The sequence below is a fragment of the Balaenoptera borealis genome (assembly GCF_965194805.1).
Source record: "Balaenoptera borealis genome assembly, chromosome: 1".
NCBI classification, from domain to species: domain Eukaryota; kingdom Metazoa; phylum Chordata; class Mammalia; order Artiodactyla; family Balaenopteridae; genus Balaenoptera; species Balaenoptera borealis.
Window position 1 is genome coordinate 51,305,864 of NC_138860.1, and position 18,769 is coordinate 51,324,632.

General features: G+C 34.2%; 1 protein-coding gene across 10 annotated transcripts in view; it reads right to left on the bottom strand.

The window, feature by feature from the left end:
• The window catches only part of AXDND1 (axonemal dynein light chain domain containing 1), an 88,905-nt gene that overhangs the window by 33,033 nt on the left and 37,103 nt on the right, over positions 1-18,769 (bottom strand). For 9 of the 10 annotated variants that reach the window (XR_014241757.1, XM_082381662.1, XM_082381667.1 and 6 more), the window contains 6 exons: positions 18,484-18,559; positions 16,002-16,236; positions 14,793-14,994; positions 13,898-13,991; positions 8,627-8,826; positions 7,651-7,747 (listed from right to left, as the gene is read on the bottom strand). Coding sequence is in view for 9 of the 10 variants with exons in the window: in XM_082381662.1 (XP_082237788.1) it covers positions 7,651-7,747; positions 8,627-8,826; positions 13,898-13,991; positions 14,793-14,994; positions 16,002-16,236; positions 18,484-18,559 (904 nt within the window). In the remaining variant the exon portion in view is untranslated. The remainder of the gene's footprint in view (positions 1-7,650; positions 7,748-8,626; positions 8,827-13,897; positions 13,992-14,792; positions 14,995-16,001; positions 16,237-18,483; positions 18,560-18,769) is intronic. The other variant, XM_082381668.1, reaches the window with a different exon arrangement.

Consider the following 18,769-nt stretch of genomic DNA (forward strand, 5'->3'; position numbering starts at 1 on the left):
AAAATAGACTTTAAAATAAAGAATGTTACAAGAGACAAGGAAGGACACTATGTGATGATCAAGGGATCAATCCAAGAAGAAGATATAACAATTATAAATATATATGCACCCAACATAGGAGCACCTCAATACATAAGGCAACTGTTAAGAGCTCTAAAAGAGGAAATCGACAGTAACACAATAATAGTGGGGCACTTTAACACCTCACTTACACCAATGGACAGATCATCCAAACAGAAAATTAATAAGGAAACACAAGCTTTAAATGACACAATAGACCAGATAGATTTAATTGATATTTATAGGACCTTCCATCCAAAAACAGCAGATTACACTTTCTTCTCAAGTGTGCACGGAACATTCTCCAGGATAGATCACATCTTGGGTCACAAATCAAGCCTCAGTAAATTTAAGAAAACTGAAATCATATCTAGCATCTTTTCTGACCAAAACACTATGAAATTAGAAATCAATTACAGGGAAAAAACCGTAAAAAACACAAACACATGGAGGCTAAACAATGCGTTACTAAATAACCAAGAGATCACTGAAGAAATCAAAGAGGAAATCAAAAAATACCTAGAGACAAATGACAATGAAAACACGACAATCCAAAACCTTTGGGGTGCAGCAAAAGCAGTTCTAAGAGGGAAGTTTATAGCTATACAAGCCTACCTCAGGAAACAAGAAAAATCTCAAATAAACAATCTAACGTTACACCTAAAGGAACTAGAGAAAGAAGAACAAACAAAACCCAAAGTTAGCAGAAGGAAAGAAATCATAAAGATCAGAGCAGAAATAAATGAAATAGAAACAAAGAAAACAGTAGCAAAGATCAATAAAACTAAAAGCTGGTTCTTTGAGAAGATAAACAAAATTGACAAACCATTAGCCAGACTCATCAAGAAAAAGAGGGAGAGGACTCAAATCAATAAAATTAGAAATGAAAAAGGAGAAGTTACAACAGACACCGCAGAAATACAAAGCATCCTAAGAGACTACTACAAGCAACTCTATGCCAATAAAATGGACAACCTGGAAGAAATGGACAAATTCTTAGAAAGGTATAACCTTCCAAGACTGAACCAGGAAGAAACAGAAAATATGAACAGACCAATCACAAGTAATGAAATTGAAACTGTGATTAAAAATCTCCCAACAGGGCTTCCCTGGTGGCGCAGTGGTTGAGAATCTGCCTGCCAATGCAGGGGACACGGGTTCGAGCCCTGGTCTGGGAAGATCCCACATGCCACGGAGCAGCTAGGCCCGTGAGCCACAACTACTGAGCCTGCGCGTCTGGAGCCTGTGCTCCGCAACAAGAGAGGCCGCGACAGTGAGAGGCCCGTGCACCATGATGAAGAGTGGCCCCCGCTCGCCGCAACTAGAGAAAGCCCTCGCACAGAAATGAAGACCCAACACAGCCAAAAATAAATAAATAAATAAATTTATTAAAAAAAAAAAAATCTCCCAACAAACAAAAGTCCAGGACCAGATGGCTTCACAGGTGAATTCTATCAAACATTTAGAGAAGAGCTAACACCCATCCTTCTCAAACTCTTCCAAAAAATTGCAGAGGAAGGAACACTCCCAAACTCATTCTACGAGGCCACCATCATCCTGATACCAAAACCAGACAAAGATACTACAAAAAAAGAAAATTACAGACCAATATCACTGATGAATATAGATGCAAAAATCCTCAACAAAATACTAGCAAACAGAATCCAACAACACATTAAAAGGATCATACACCATGATGAAGTGGGATTTTTCCCAGAGATGCAAGGATTCTTCAATGTATGCAAATCAATCAATGTGATACACCATAATAACAAATTGAAGAATAAAAACCATATGATCATCTCAATAGATGCAGAAAAAACTTCTGACAAAATTCAACACCCATTTATGATAAAAACTCTCCAGAAAGTGGGCAGAGAGGGAACCTACTTCAACATAATAAAGGCCATATATGACAAACCCACAGCAAACATCATTCTCAATGGTGAAAAACTGAAAGCTTTTCCTCTAAGATGAGGAACAAGACAAGGATGTCCACTCTCACCACTATTATTCAACATAGTTTTGGAAGTCCTAGCCATGGCAATCAGAGAAGAAAAAGAAATAAAAGGAATACAAATTGGAAAAGAAGAAGTAAAACTGTCACTGTTTGCAGATGACATGATACTATACATAGAGAATCCTAAAGATGCCACCAGAAAACTACTAGGGCTAATCAATGAATTTGGTAAAGTTGTAGGATACAAAATTAATGCACAGAAATCTCTTGCATTCCTAAACACTAATGATGAAAAATCTGAAAGAGAAGTTAAGGAAACACTCCCATTTACCACTGCAACAAAAAGAATAGAACACCTAGGAATAAACCTACCTAGGGAGACAAAAGACCTGTATGCAGAAAACTATAAGACACTGATGAAAGAAATTAAGATGATACCAACAGATGGAGAGATATACTACGTTCTTGGATTGGAAGAATCAATATTGTGAATATGACTATACTACCCAAAGCAATCTACAGATTCAATGCAATCCCTATCAAATTACCAATGGCATTTTAAACAGAACTAGAACAAAAAATCTTAAAATTTGTATGGAGACACAAAAGACCCCAAATAGCCAAAGCAGTCTTGAGGGAAAAAAACGGAGCTGGAGGAATCAGACTCCCTGACTTCAGACTGTACTGCAAAGCTACAGTAATCAAGACAATATGGTACTGGCACAAAAACAGAAACATAGATCAATGGAACAAGATAGAAAGCCCAGAGATAAACCCATGCACCTATGGTCAACTAATCTATGACAAAGGAGGCAAGGATATACAATGGAGAAAACACAGTCTCTTCAATAAGTGGTGCTGGGAAAACTGGACAGCTACATGTAAAAGAATGAAATTAGAACACTCCCTAACACCATACACAAAAATAAACTCAAAATGGATTAGAGACCTAAATGTAAGACCAGGCACTATAAAACTCTTAGAGGAAAACATAGGAAGAACACTCTTTGACATAAATCACAGCAAGATCTTTTTTGATCCACCTCCTAGAGTAATGGAAATAAAAATAAAAATAAACAAATGGGACCTAATGAAACTTAAAAGCTTTTGCACAGCAAAGGAAACCATAAACACGACGAAAAGACAGCCCTCAGAATGGGAAAAAATATTTGCAAATGAATCATCAGACAAAGGATTAATCTCCGAAATATATAAACAGCTCATGCAGCTCAATATTAAAAAAACAACCCAATGCAAAAATGGGCAGAAGACCTAAATAGACATTTCTCCAAAGAAGACATACAGACGGCCACGAAGCACATGAAAAGCTGCTCAACATCACTAATTATTAGAAAAATGCAAATCAAAACTACAGTGAGGTATCACCTCACACCAGTTAGAATGGGCATCATCAGAAAATCTACAAACAACAAATGCTGGAGAGGGTGTGGGGAAAAGGGAACCCTCCTGCACTGTTGCTGGGAATGTAAATTGATACAGCCACAATGGAGAACAGTATGGAAGTTCCTTAAAGAACTAAAAATAGAATTACCATATGACCCAGCAATCACACTACTGGGCATATACCCAGAGAAAACCATAATTTAAAAAGACACATGCACCCCAATATTCATTGCAGCACCATTTACAATAGCCAGGTCATGGAAGCAACCTAAATGCCCATCGACAGACGAATGGATAAAGAAGTTGTGGTACATATATACAATGGAATACTACTCAGCCATAAAAAGGAATGAAATTGAGTCATGTGTTGAGACGTGGATGGATGTAGAGACTGTCATACAGAGTGAAGTAAGTCAGAAAGAGAAAAACAAATATCGTATATTAATGCATGTATGTGGAACCTAGAAAAATGGTACAGATGAACCGGTTTGCAGGGCAGAAATTGAGACACAGATGTAGAGAACAAACATATGGACACCAAGGGGGGGAAAATCATGGTGGGGTGGGAATGGTGGTGTGCTGAATTGGGCGATTGGGATTGACATGTATACACTGATACACTGATGTGTATAAAATTGATGACTAATAAGAACCTGCAGTATAAAAAAACAAAGAAACAAAAAAAACAACTAATACTAAACTTTCTTTGGGTATTTGTACGGAAATATGTTAATAGAAATGTTTCAGACATTACATGAAATTTCTAAAAATCTTATATGTTCTGGTATAATGTTTAAGTCATAATTCTAGTTATTAGTTTAAAATGTATATCTCAGAAATAACTAAATTTCCTTGTCAATTGCATTATTATGAACTTTCATCAAATCTTTAACCGTGGTCATTTTTAAGTCTTTTGTCATTTACAGATAGTTCTGGGTGTACTCTGATGCTTTTGCAAAAATGTTCCTATAAAAGGGTTTCATCTTCAAGGAATTCATGGAAAAGACTCTGACAAGTACAGGTTTCTGGTAACTGACTATACTGCTGAACTGAATGAATAAGCATTTTCAGAACTCTAATGGAAAACTGATGAATTCATAATAGTGCTAACAAAAGATCAAGATGAAAAAAAAATTAATTACATGGGACTGAGTGAACTGATGAGGATGATTATAATTTTTGTGACTTTCTGTTTCAATAAAAAAAAAAATCCCACAAGGACTCAGAGGCAAAAAATATGCAAATCAATTTTCACTGCAAGGTAAAGGAGCTGTTACAGTTGAGGATTACTGGACTGAATGTCAATGTTATGACATAGTATGAGTGTGTTTCGTGTTTGGTAATTGCAATCATTGTTGCTTTTGTTGTGGTCATCCATTTACAATGCTTGGTGTCAGCTTCTTTATCTCTTGTAAAACTAAAATACAGTGTGTGTGTGTGAGTTGTGAAAAAAAAAACGGAAACTTTAAAGAAAAAAAAAAAGTCAATGATACAACCTTCATTGCAGCACTATTTACAATAGCCAAGACATGGAAGCAACCTAAATGTTCATCAACACAGGAATGGATAAAGAAGATGTGGTACATATGTACAATGGACTATTACTCGGCCATAAAAAAGAATAAAATAATGCCATTTGCAGGAACATGGATGGACCTAGAGAGTATTATACTAAGTGAAGTAAGTCAGACAGAGAAAGACAAATATCATATATCACTCATTCTAGAATCTGATTTTTAAAAAATGATACAAATGAACTTATTTACAAAACAGAAACAGTCTTACAGATATCAAAAACAAACTTATGGTTACCAAAGGGGAAATTTGGGGGAAAGGATAAATCAGGAGCTTGGGATGAACATACACAAACTACTTTATACCAGATAGATAACCAACAAGGACATGCTATATAGCACTGGGAACTCTACTCAATATTCTGTGATAACCTATAAGAAAAAAGAATCTAAAAGAGAATGAATACATGTATGTGTATAACTGAATCACTTTGCTGTACACCTGAAACTCAGACAACATTGTAAATCAACTATACTCCAAAAAAATTAAAATGTTTTAAAAATCAATGGTAATTCTGTGTTAGCAAAGAATAATCAGAAATTGAAATTACAGAAGAATATAATTTGTAACAGTACCAAAATATGAAATACATAGGGACAAATCTTACAAAAGATATGTAAGACCTGTACACTGAAACTACAAAATTTTGTTGAAAGAAATAAAGAAGGACTTAAGTAAATGAAGAAATATACCATGTTCGCAGACCCAAAGACTCAATACTGTTAAGATGTCAATTCTCCACAAATTGATCAATAGATAAAATGTAATCATAATAAAAATCCCAATAGGCTTTTTTGGAAAAATTGATAAGCTAATTCTAAAAACTTTAAATATGGAAAGCAAAGGACCTAGAATAGCCTGGTCAAACTTGACAAAGAAAAAATTTGGAGGATTTACATTACCTAATCTCAAAACTTATTTTAAAACTACAGTAATCAAGACAGTTTGATAATGGTGACAATGTTGACACAAAGATCAACAGAACATAACAGAATGTCCAGAATAATATGCACATGTATACGGTCAATAGATTTTCAACAAAGATGAAAAGACATCTTAATAGAGAAAGGATAGTCTTTTCAACAAACGGTGCTAAAACAATTGGATATCCAAATGCTAAAAACTGAACTTCAACCTATACCTGGCACCAGATAAGAAAAAAAATGGGTCACTCAAAATGGGTCATAGATCTGAATATACAAAACCTAAAACTGTAATACTTCTAGGAGAAAATCTTCATGATGTTACTATACAAAATTTTTCTTAGATACAACATCAAAAGCAAGACCCATAAAAGAAAAAAAATGATAGATTGAACTTCATCACAGTTAAGAAGTTCCCCTCTTTGAAAGACATTAAGAGAAGAAAAGGCAAGTCACAGACTGAGAGAAAATATTTCTAAATCACATATCTGATAAAGGACTTGTATCAAGAATATATAAAGAACTCTCAAATTCAATAATAAGAAAACAAGCAAACCAATAATAAATGGCCAAAGATTTGAGCAGACATTTCACCTTTTTTTCCATAAATAGTTAATTTTATTTCACTTGTAATGGTTTAAATATCTCAATTATCCACTACCCAAATTATAAAACAATTGCATTTTTTTAGCATTTTTCCCAGTTTTATTGAGATATTATTGATGTATAACATTGTGTAAGTTTAAGATGTACAGCATAATGATTTGATATATGTACATATTGCAAAATGATTACCACAACAAATTCAGTTAACATCCATTACCTCACATAGTTACAATTTTTTTTCTTGTGATGAGAACTTTTAAGATCTACCCTCTTAGCAACTTCCAAATATAACTTTCCCCACAGGAGATGTAATGACAAATAAGCCCATGAAAAGATGTTTAACATCATTGATCATGAAGGAAATGCAAATTAAAACCACAATGGCCTACCACTACCCACTTATTGGAATGTCTAAATTGAAATCACTGACCATATCAAGTGTTGATGAGGATGTGAAGCAACTGGAACTCTCATACACTGCTGGCAGGAATGTAAAATGGTTTAACCACTTTGGAAGACAGTTTGAGTTTCTTAAGAAGCTAAACATACATGCCATATGACTTAGCCATTCCATTTCTAGACACTTATTTAAGACAAATGAAAGGAATGCATATGTACAAGGATAAGCATTGAAGCTTTGCTTGTAATAATAAAAAAATGGAAACAATTCAAACGTTCATCAACAGAGAATGGTTGATAAATAAACTGTGTACCTCTGTAGAATGAAATACTGCTCAGCACTAAAAAGCATGAACTTTTGATAAAAGCAACAATATGTGTGATTCTCAAAATAATTATGCTTAGTCAAAGAAGTCAAATAAAGTATACATTCCATATGATTCCATTTATAAAATGAAAACTAATCTTTGGTGTTAGAAAGTGGATCAGACATTGTCTCGGGACAGGAGGAGGCTGCAAGGAGAGATTAAAAAGGGGTACAAGGAAACTTTGAGTTTGTTGGATATGTACCTTTTTTAATCATAGTGATTTTACAGGTGTATGTACATTTTAGAAATTATCAAATTGCACATTTAAATACGTGCAGTTTGTTGTAAATCAATTAAACCTAAAAAGTCTACTTAAAACAACAAAATAGAAGTAAGGGGAATACAGAGTTATTACCTTCATCTTATCCAGTTCATTAAGTTCCTTAGTAGGATTTTTTTCTAAGTGACCTGCTTTACTCGGAGCCATAGCTGTTACCATCTCTTTGCAACAACTGGAAAAAAAAAAAAAAAGAGCACACATACAGAGCATGACCTTTTTATTGTTGGTTCCTCTCCTAAGTCCAGATACAGTAGAAGTTTACCATAATAATTAAGCTACTGACTGACCAGAGAATAATTTGTTTCTTGCTCAGTTTCTCACTCTTGTCCTCTTCCTCCCCTCCCTTCCTGTCACTCTTGACCACTGGTAACACTGAATGGAAATGAAGAGGAAACTGGATAGATTGTAAAAGCTACTTCCCGAATTTGAAGTAATCATAGTGACAGTATGCTTCCTAGTTAATGAATTACAATTTTTATAGACATCTTCTTTATTTGACAGGAATCTTCTAGCTTTCCAGATATAAGGCATTTTTTTACTTTTTTGTTTTTTTAAGAGATGTTTTGGTTGGTGTTTAGTGATATATATAAAAGTATACCTTCAGCTTTGCATGGAATTACACAGGCAAATTATACCTACTCCCCCACAGTAGGTGCAAAAATGCAAGATGCAACTTATTTATGCAAGTAAGTGATTTGTTTTGTTTTGTTTTTTTTACTAATTCTCACTCCCACATACATATACACTTCCCATCCTGCCTATGCTAACATTGTTTTCAAAGGAATTCTAAAGCCATTAAGAAAACACCAAAATCTCATATTCCAACATGGCAGTGTTGAAGCTAGTTTAAAAACCGAACTAGCATTTCTTTCAAGGTTTTAAAACAATCTTTTATTGCTGCTACTTAACTACCCTCCTTTCCTCTGCTTTTTTTTTTTCCTTAATTTTTATTAGAGTATAGTTGATTTACAATGTTGCATTAGTTTCTCCTCTGTTTTATGTCGCATTTAATCTTCAAAAGGGAAGTAATAAAATAACCAGATAGTTTCACCTGCTCAAATAGATGGAATATTGGGACAACTTTTTTGCCAGGGAAATCGCATCTAGCTCCAACTTGGCAATTCCTAGGTCACGTTTTTCAGCACTTTCCTCCTCCAACTTTATGAGAGTATCTGGATCAGGAAAGTCAGGTACCATTAAAATCAGCAAATTTACCATCCATTGAATCATGGGTATATGCAATCCATCCATCTGTTTAAAAAAATGATTATAATACAAATGACCCATTTAAAATAAATCAAACAGTAAAAACCATATAAAAACAGAACTGATCATACCTGTGTCCAATTTTCAACAACACTATTATTCTTAATGAAATCAAATCATCACTACTCAACTACTGTAACCTTACTTTCTTTTGCTCACTACACTACATTAAACTACCCTCTTCTTTAGCTTGGTCAAGCATTTTAACCAGTTAAGGCCACAGTTAAGTTCCCACCAGTGTGCACCAAGGCATTCCAGGGCTTCACAGTGAGCTCTCAAGGATGCCATGGGATTTAAAATTCTTGAGGGAGATAATAATGATATGTGACACCTGTCAGACATAGCATGAATTTGACATGATTCAGTTTCAACCTTAGATACACTGTATCACTTTTGATGACACCATATCTTTGAAGGCTGGTTTTATTGGTGGTTGTGTGATTAAAAACAATTACTGTGTGAAAGTCAAGGTGGGACAGGAAGTGAGGATGGCAACGTCCAATCTGATTTCAAGGTTAGAGAGGTTTTACAGTACAAAAGCATATACATTCCATTAGTAAGTAACTTTGATTAAATGAGAATAAAATAAAAGGATTTTTTAAGTGGAGGTGGGGAGATGAGTGAAATAGGTGAGGAAGATTAAGAAGTAAAAACTTCCAGTCATGAAATAAATAAGTCATGGGGATGTAATGTGTAGCATAGAGAATATAGTCAATAATACTGTAATACTTTGTATGGTGACAAATGGTAACTGAATTTATCATGGTGATCATTTTGTAATATATAAAAATATCGAATCACTATGTTGTACACCTGAAACTAATATTTTAAGTCAATATACCTCAATTAAAGATTAATTAATTAATAAAAGGGTTTTTTCTTTCAATGAAGTTAAACTGAGACACATTAAATTTTACAAAATATCTTTGGGCAAACAACAATTCCAATCAGGCAGTGCCAAACCCAAAATATGGTTAGAGGCACTCTGTAGGTGGGAGCTAGGACAGAGATCTCTACAGAGAAGACACTAAGCAAAGCAAAGCAATTATTTAATTGGCTGTAATTTCAATGTTTGCCTTATTTAGGAAAATTTAGTTATCTGGCTGTTATGAGAGTTGTTCTTGAGTTTCATTTTTTCATATTCGAGAAGATCTAGTGGACGGTTTAGAATTAGTTCTTGAGTTCCATTTTCTTGGATTCGAGTGCATCGACTCTGGCTTTGGTGCATCAACTCTGGCTTTGGTTTGTTTACACAGGCTACTAAAAACACTAAAGCTACAGTCCAATGGTCTCCTTGTTTAACTATTTTAACATGTATTATAATATTTTTCCAAAAGTTATACTAATATTTAGGACAAATATTTAGTAAGCTGTTTGAACCTACCTATGTAATAATAAATTGGACTGTGTGGTAATTTTTTGGCTTAGGAGTGTGAAAATACTGGGGTACCTTAGGCACAGAGAACAGAGAAAGTTCGGGAACCTTCGCAAATGGCGTTTGCTGAGGCTGGGTCCCAGAAATAAGATGCAAAAAACTTTATGAAATGCAAACGTCAACCATTCTCTTCAATGCCCTATGTAGTCTAGTCCCTTTCTCTGGTGAGTTCCTAAGTGTTCTTCTTGGCTTAAATATAATCTACTTTGAGAAGACTTTTTAACTTTCACTGGACTTAATTTGCTCCTTATCCTATGTTGTTATAGTACTTTGTACATATCTCTATTATAATTGTTGGCATATCTGTCACCTCATTTAGTCTGTGAGTCTTTTTAAGGCATGGACCATCATTTTATCCCTCAATACTACACACAGTACTTAGCAGGGAGTAAGTGCTTAATAAATGTTTGTTAAATTAATGAATAAAAATGAAGCTTGGTCGTCTATCCTTGTACTAAAACCCAAACTTCCTGCCTCAAAAGAAAAGGCCATAAACGACCTAAAGCAATCTTTTTTTTTTTTTTTAATAAATTTATTTTATTTTATTTATTTATTTTTGGCTGTGTTGGGTCTTCATTGCTGTGCACGGGCTTTCTCCAGTTGCGGCGAGCGGGGGCTACTCTTCGCTACGTTGCGCAGGCTTCTCATTGCGGTGGCTTCTCTTGTTGTGGAGCACGGGCTCTAGGCGTGCAAGTTTCAGTAGGTGTGGCATGCGGGCTCAGTAGTTGTGGCTCATGGGCTTAGTTGCTCTGTGGCATGTGGGATCTCCTCAGCCCAGGGATCGAACTCATGTCCCCTGCATTGGCAGGAGGATTCTTAACCACTGTGCCACCAGGGAAGTCCCTAAAGTAATTTTGATTAGTGTATTTTTACACCTGAATTAACACGTCAGGAAAAGGGCAACTCTTCCTGAGAAAGAGTTTAAAAAACTACGACCTTCTTTTCACAAGCCAAAGATATTTTCCCCACTAAGCCCCTGCTGCTACTCAATTACATTAATTCTTCTTAGAGAATTAATTAATTCTCTAAACTGTTCTTTCATATACCAATGGCCTGGATGATACTGTCATTGAAATAACTCATTTTCGCTTACATAAAATATTAATAAATCCTTAAACCACCCCTGTGAAATAAACACAAATATGTGTTATCTTCATTTCATAGTTATATTAGAGAGATTAAATGGTAGAATCAAGGTCATGCAATAGGTCATAGGGGAATTTAAAATTAGAATCAAAATAAACACAGAATATCTTTTACTTTCACTAAGATATGGAATCATTCTCTTTAATTAGATGGAGAGTGAAAATGATAATTTTTATAATAAACCAGAGATTTACTGTGATTCTGATATAAAATTCTTAAGAGAAATTTTAAGATGAAGTGTTTTTTTATAAAACGGCTTGTTTCAAATTTACTAATCTTTTCAGGGAAGGCAAGTGGCAACATAGCCATCTCCTAGCTGATATAAAAAAAAAAAATCACACTTAATTTGTTCCTTCAAAATATAATTGATGTTTAACAATGAGTAAAAGAAATTTACATTATGGAGCAGTCATTTTGAAAATGGAGAGTTGGAAGGATTTCCATCTTGGCATGATTTTTTGCTGAAAATGATACATAGCTCACTTTTAAAAACTCTCAAATTTATATACTTGAAAATCTGGAAATATGTTTCTAATTCTTTTAAAATCTTACAAATAAAGTGTATCAATTGGTTGGGGATCTTTTGTAAAAAAGAAATGCTACATTGCCTAATGTTTATAAGAACAACTGATTGACATTATGGTAGATGGAAAATTTTACTGATCAATTTTTAAAAAATCTTTACATAACTGATTGATGGAATTGAAAAATGAGCATTATTTAATAAATACTGCCAATAATGCGCTTCTTCAATTTGCATTGTTCTTTTGTGAGCTATTATTTCAGCAATGACAGTCCTTAAAAACAAGTAACGAAGTAAACTGAACTTTAGGAGCAGACCTTCTAATGGCTTTATCACTAAGTATTAACCTGTGATTGTAAAAAAAATTATGAAGCCTGTTCAATCACATCAGTTTTTTTAAAACCATTACTAAAAATTATTTTTAAATATTATTCATTTCATCTCTTTTGACTATTTGTTTATATTTTATAATGTACCAAAAAGGTTAACAGAGAAATTCTCATAAGTAAGTTAGAAATAGTAAGTTAGAAATGACTTCTTCAAAGATTTTTTGCTGATAGAGATACATGATAAAAAGTATTTGAAGATCACTGTTTTAGACTGCCAAGCAGCACAGATTAGATGGAGTAAAGGTATAAAGAAAAAAACAAAACAAAACCAAAAAATCTGAAAGAAAATGGATCAGAAAGGAAAATGAATGGTGGGTTAAAAAAAGATAAACTTTTCCATTTTTAAATACTTATACCAGTTAATATAGATACACACAGTTCCTCAGTTCCTCGAGGAATGTATAATCTTGCAAGTTTTCTAGGCAGCTTAACTATATTATAATGCTGTAGTGTTAAAATAGAGGAGTATATAAAATATAAAAATGAGAAGTATATAAAGGTACTTTCTAAATAATCCTATATTATAAAAATTGAATTCCACAATTTTAAAAATTGAGAATATGATTCCCCAGAGATAACCCCCAATGGTAAACTGAGTATCCAATGGTAAACTTACCGAAGAAGGGGTTAATGCAGCAACACCATAAAACATCAACAATGCTGGAATGTTCTTCCTTACTTCATTCAAGAAATATTTATTGAGTTCCACTATGTGACAGGCACTCTCCTACCCTTTTTCTTCTTAATTTTGTTTGTGTTCTAAGTCATAGAAATTTCTCCCAAGCCTGGGGATCCCCTGGATCCACACTTCCAGTCTTAACATATTTGCTCCTCAACTCTTGATGTCTCTATGTTCACAACATGCTCATAGACTGTGATATAATGCTTCATAAGTAGTATTCCCATACAACATGCTGATCTCTGCCTTTCAAATTCCCAATTTAAGCAATATTAAAATTAATTAAATTCATTTTATCAATTTTGTAAGGTCAAATTGCATATTAAGTTGACTTATAATAAGAGATTCCTGTATAAATTTAGATTATAATTAAGACTAGGAAGTGGCAGTAAATGTAAAAAACTAAGACATCCTTTGGATATTATTATTTCATGTTGTGCTAGTTAAGAATTCCACAGGTTTAGTTCTTCAGAACTGCAGGACAATTCCCTATTTCTTCTACTAACTGTAGACCAATAGTACTGCAGCATCTTGTCTTTCTTCTTAGAAACATGTTTCTGTCATCCCTTCAGCCAGTCAAGGGCACCAACATAAATTCTTAAAATGATTAATGCTATTGAGGGAAAATTTTTTCGGTATACTGAGTAAAGAGTAAAGATATTAATTAGATCAGAAAAACTTTTGATCATCTCTGAAACTTCATTCCAAAGGCAGGAACATACCACATTTAAAAATCCACTGAAAATCATTTCAGTAATTATATAAGTTCCCATTTTGCCCTCCCAACCTCCTGCTTCAATTGGATAGGCATAACTTGGTTTTTCCTTGAAGAAAACTCCCAGCCAAGGCAAAAAATAATCTAACAAATTCCTACAAGTACATACTTGGCGCTGAAGTTCCATGTTACCATTGTTAATCTCATTGCCTGTCTTCAAAAGCCATTGTTGAATCATGTTAAATATACGTGCTTGGAGTACCCTGAAGGAAAAAGCAAGTAAAATAAAGATAAGTGACTTACTTAAGAGTATGAAAGTAACTATCGGATAAAAGAAAGGGTTTTATTTGGCTGGGCCTAGTAAACTTCAGTGTGGACAACTGTTTGAGAACTCAGAGAAAGGTGAATCAAATCCTTGAATTATCTGGTAGAATGGCTACTCACTGACAGCCTTCCTAACCTCACGTAGGTTAGGTGTAATGCACTCTGGACAATGTAGACCTTACTTTCAGTGTTAGACCTCTACTGTAAAAACTTACACTCACTCCCTTTACATTTACTTCTAGACCACTGAGGCCACAAAGTGAGAAGAATGAGTTTTAAAACCCTCTCAAGAGATCAACTTCCAACATGACAGTGGGAGGAGAAAAGGTGACCCACTCTACAGTGAAATTAGTGAAAATTACTAAAACAAAACAAAAACCATTGAAAGCTTCTGGAAATGGTTCTAAGGACAAACAGCAACTGAAGGAACTTATATTCAAGACAATTTATGAAGATTCAGTAGGAAAGGCAAGAGTCTATGGTATTTGAACCAAAACTACTCCCGCTTTTCCCCTTCTCAGCTCAGTGAGGCAGAAACTCCATCCTAGACTGCTGTAGTTAAGAAGCCAGGACTCCCTCACCCTCCAGCTCCCAGTCAGATGGCTTTCTTACTTGGAGGAAGAGGAGGCAAAGGTTTTTTTATCTGACCCCAAATACCCATTGCTGAGGCGAAGTACTGAGAAAATGCAGTTGAGAAGTGGGGATTCCCTTCTACCCAGCAGAGACCTATGGGAACTTACGAGCCAGAATCCACATCTATGTACTGCGGAACAGTACCAATAATGTTTAACGATACATCCAACTGAGATTTCATTTCATTAATTTTTTCATTAAGTCCCTCCCATTCTTCAAGAAGCAGTTCAGGAGACTCCAGGAGGTTTTCCAACTTGAAAAAACAGAATTCAAGAGAACTAACCAAATCTGGAAGAATTTTAGAGATACCTGGAAAAGTGAGAAAAGCATTAACTTTTAGAAGTATTTGTAAGTCTACTATTTCAATAATAAATTATGAAATACTAATGGGCAGGTGCATATCTTTTTTCATTTTCTTATTATCCTACAGCTTGCCTAGCAGAGAATCTTGCAAAGAGTAGTTCCTAAATAAATATTTAGTGAATAAAAACTACGTAATCAGCGCTTTTCTGATTGATGGACTATTTCGCTGATGACAGTTTTTACACTGTCTTCTCTTCTCAGCTGAGAATGAAATGCATTAAACCCAGAAACCATGAACTGCAGTTTCTGTTAAAGGTATTAATTCACTGAGTTATCCTGTTAAGAAGACAATGATGAAAAACAGTTTCTTCATGATTATAAGATAGTTAATAACAGAAACTAGAACGGTTATAGTTCTTGAGTCATTTTTTAGGTTATTGTTCAGGTTTACATGAAGTTTATCGTTTTGGTCTGAATAAGTATCAAGTTCGGATTCTAATTTTTGACTGATTCACTGTGAGATCATGGCAAAATACCCTCTCTATAATTTTGTCTAAACTCATTTGCAAAATAAGATATGAAAATGCTCCCATCTCAGAGATATATAAAGAGAAATAATTTAAAAACAAACTTTTTCTTGTCCTTGATGAAAATATTCCCACTGCCTTCATCAGTAAACTTTAATCTTTTAGGAGTATTCAAAATGATTTGTTAATTTCACTCTCATTCATCATTTTGACTTCCTCTTTTATTTTAAACCATTTACCATCTGGTTGCATATGCCTGTGAATATACTAAAAATCATCAAATTGTATACTTTAAATAGATGAATTGTACAGTATATGACTTATATCTCAATAAAGTGATGCTCCATGCTTTATATTCCTTGATTTTTAAAACTATATGTATTATTTTGTTTTTAAATATTAATTGTATTGAAAATAATTACTATTAAAATGCTTTATATTGTCAAGCCATCTAATTATCATTATCATTGTTTTTTGTTTCCATACCATTATCCCCATTTATTCTTATTTCAAATTCTTTGTAGAGTCTTCCTGTACTTTTCACAATTTCCTCCATGTGCTTCTGCTCTGGTGGTATCTTTCCCTCCATACTTTTATGGCGACTAAATATCCCAAGCCCAATATCTGCCCAGCTTTCCTGTAAATGTTTAATAATCTTGAGAGAAGCATATTTTGACACTAGAAGATCCCCAGAAAACTTGTCTTTGTCTTCAGTCAACATCTAGAGAGTGAAAGGGGGATGAGGAAGTTAGCACATTGTTCACTGATTTCATCAAAGTCTACTCAGGTGACTCCTAAATATTTTGGAATTACATATCTTATTATTATTTGTCATATCATTTCTTCATATGACATATATTTTATTTTCAAAGTTAAAGTGAATTTTAATTAATTTTGATACTCTGTAAGATAACCCATAGTTTACCAGGGATGAAAATAATTATATTATATCCTATATAGGTAAAAAAATTAGTGATAGGCAATTAAGTCTCAGAGAGCTGAGCATTTTTAATTACTATTTGCTTTGGTAAGGATGTAATATTTCTGTTTACATGATCCCCACTAAACTGGGAAAGTTCGTAGAATGTATAGGTTTTCATTTATCTGTTTAACCCCAAGTCCAAGTGCTATATCTGACATATCAATAAATATTTGTGGAAAAAATAAAGTGCAACCTATATATAAAGCTTGCCATTATTTGTGACTCAGATAATGGAAACAAATCACCCACACTTATCAGTAATCAGTATAGGGAAGCACTGTAGCAGAGCAATTAAGGGTAAGAATTTTGGAATTGGAGAGACATGGACTCAAATTCTGACTCAGCCATTTACCATTTACAGAAAACTAAGGCAAGTTACTTAACATTTCTAACCTTCAATTTCCACATCTGTGAGATGGGGATTATAAAACCTGCATCATGTGGATGCTATGAAGAATAAGTAAAGCAACATGTGGAAAGCACCTTCAGCCTGACAAGTTAATGAATGAGAATTATTATTATTCCTACTAAAAAAAGAAGCATGATTTTTTTCAATTTTATCTATGCAATGTCAAACAGATAAACAGTAAAAAAAAAAAAAAAGTCACTAAACTAGCTATGTTGTATATATGACAACAAACATCTTCAATTCTTAGAATATTCTGCTCAAATCATTCCAAAACAAAAGAAAATGGTTTCCTGGGATCTGGATGAGATTTCATTAGGTCATGAGTTTGATGTTCACATTGGAGGATTTCAATATCATATATTTTTCCTTGTCAGACTACTATAACATGATAGTAATTCGATTAATGAAACCTATTTTCAAAGTTTGAACCCTTTTAAAAAGATGTTATTAATAAACAAAGTGTGATATATACATACAATGGAATATGATTTGACCTTAAGAAGGTAGGAAATTCCGGTATATGCCATAACATGGATGAACCTTATGGATATTATGCTGAAGGGAATAAGTCAGTCACAAAAGGACTAATTCTATATGATTTCATTCATATGAGGTGCCTAGAGTATCCAAATTTATAAAGACAGAAAGTAGAATGGTGGTTGCCAGGGGCTGGGAGGAGGAGGAAATGGGGAGTTATTGTTTGTTTAATGGGTAGAGTTTCAGTTCAGGAAGATAAAAAAGTTCTGGACATGAATGGTGGTGATGGTTGCACAGCAATGTGAATGTACTTAATGCCACTGAACTGTACACTTAAAAATGATTAAAATGGTAAATTTTATGTTATGTATATTTTACCACAATTTTTAAAAAGATGTTATTAATTTTAAAAGTCCAATTTGTCCTTAAGAAAAAAGCCAGGTAGGGACTTCCCTGGTGGCAAGGAATCCGCCTGCCAATGCAGGGGTCACGGGTTCCATCCCTGGTCCGGGAAGATCCCACATGCCACGGAGCAACTAAGCCCATGCGCCACAACTACTGAGCCTGTGCTCTAGAGCCCGCGAGCCACAACTACTTAAGCCCTTGTGCCTAGAGCCCGTGCTCCACAACAAGAGAAGCCACCGCAATGAGAAGCCCGTGCACCGCAACGAAGAGTAATCCCCGCTTGCCGCAACTAGAGAAAGCCTGCATGCAGCAACGAAGACCCAAAGCAGCCAAAAATAAAATAAATAAATAAATCTATTTATTTTAAAAAAAGAAAGAAAAAAGCCAGCTACATGAGAGGCACAGATGTTACTTATGTCCGACAATTAGATGAGAGAATCAGAACTACCCTAACTGCCACCCAAGTATCTTTTCCCAATTTTTTTCTGGCAGCCTAACTTTGACTCGAAAATCTAAAATAGAACTGAAAATAGAATCTTTAAGAGTATTTTTAAAAGCCCCTGTAGTCTTGATGCTTTCCTAGTAAAACCTAGTATGGCATTTTTAAAGGATGAGGTGTGACTCAGTTGTAGGTGAAGAGTGACAAGTTTACAAACAGCATTTTGATTACCAAGCTGTTTACTAGAAAGTCTTACCTTTCGCCACTGCTTGAAGTCTGGAACAACTGATTCAAATCGATTTTCTTTACTAGGGGATAAAATGTCTTTTCCACTGAAAGAAGGAAAAAGAGCAAGAGCATGGTCTCATAACAAGATATAAACAAAGAAAATCATGAATCCACACATGTATAACAATTAATAATATGTTTCTCCCTGATGATTTTCCCAAATGCCTTTCAGGTTCAGCCTCTCCCTCATAGGCATTTGTTTTTAAATTTACAAATATAAATATAAATTTAGACCCTAATCAGACCTGAGTAAG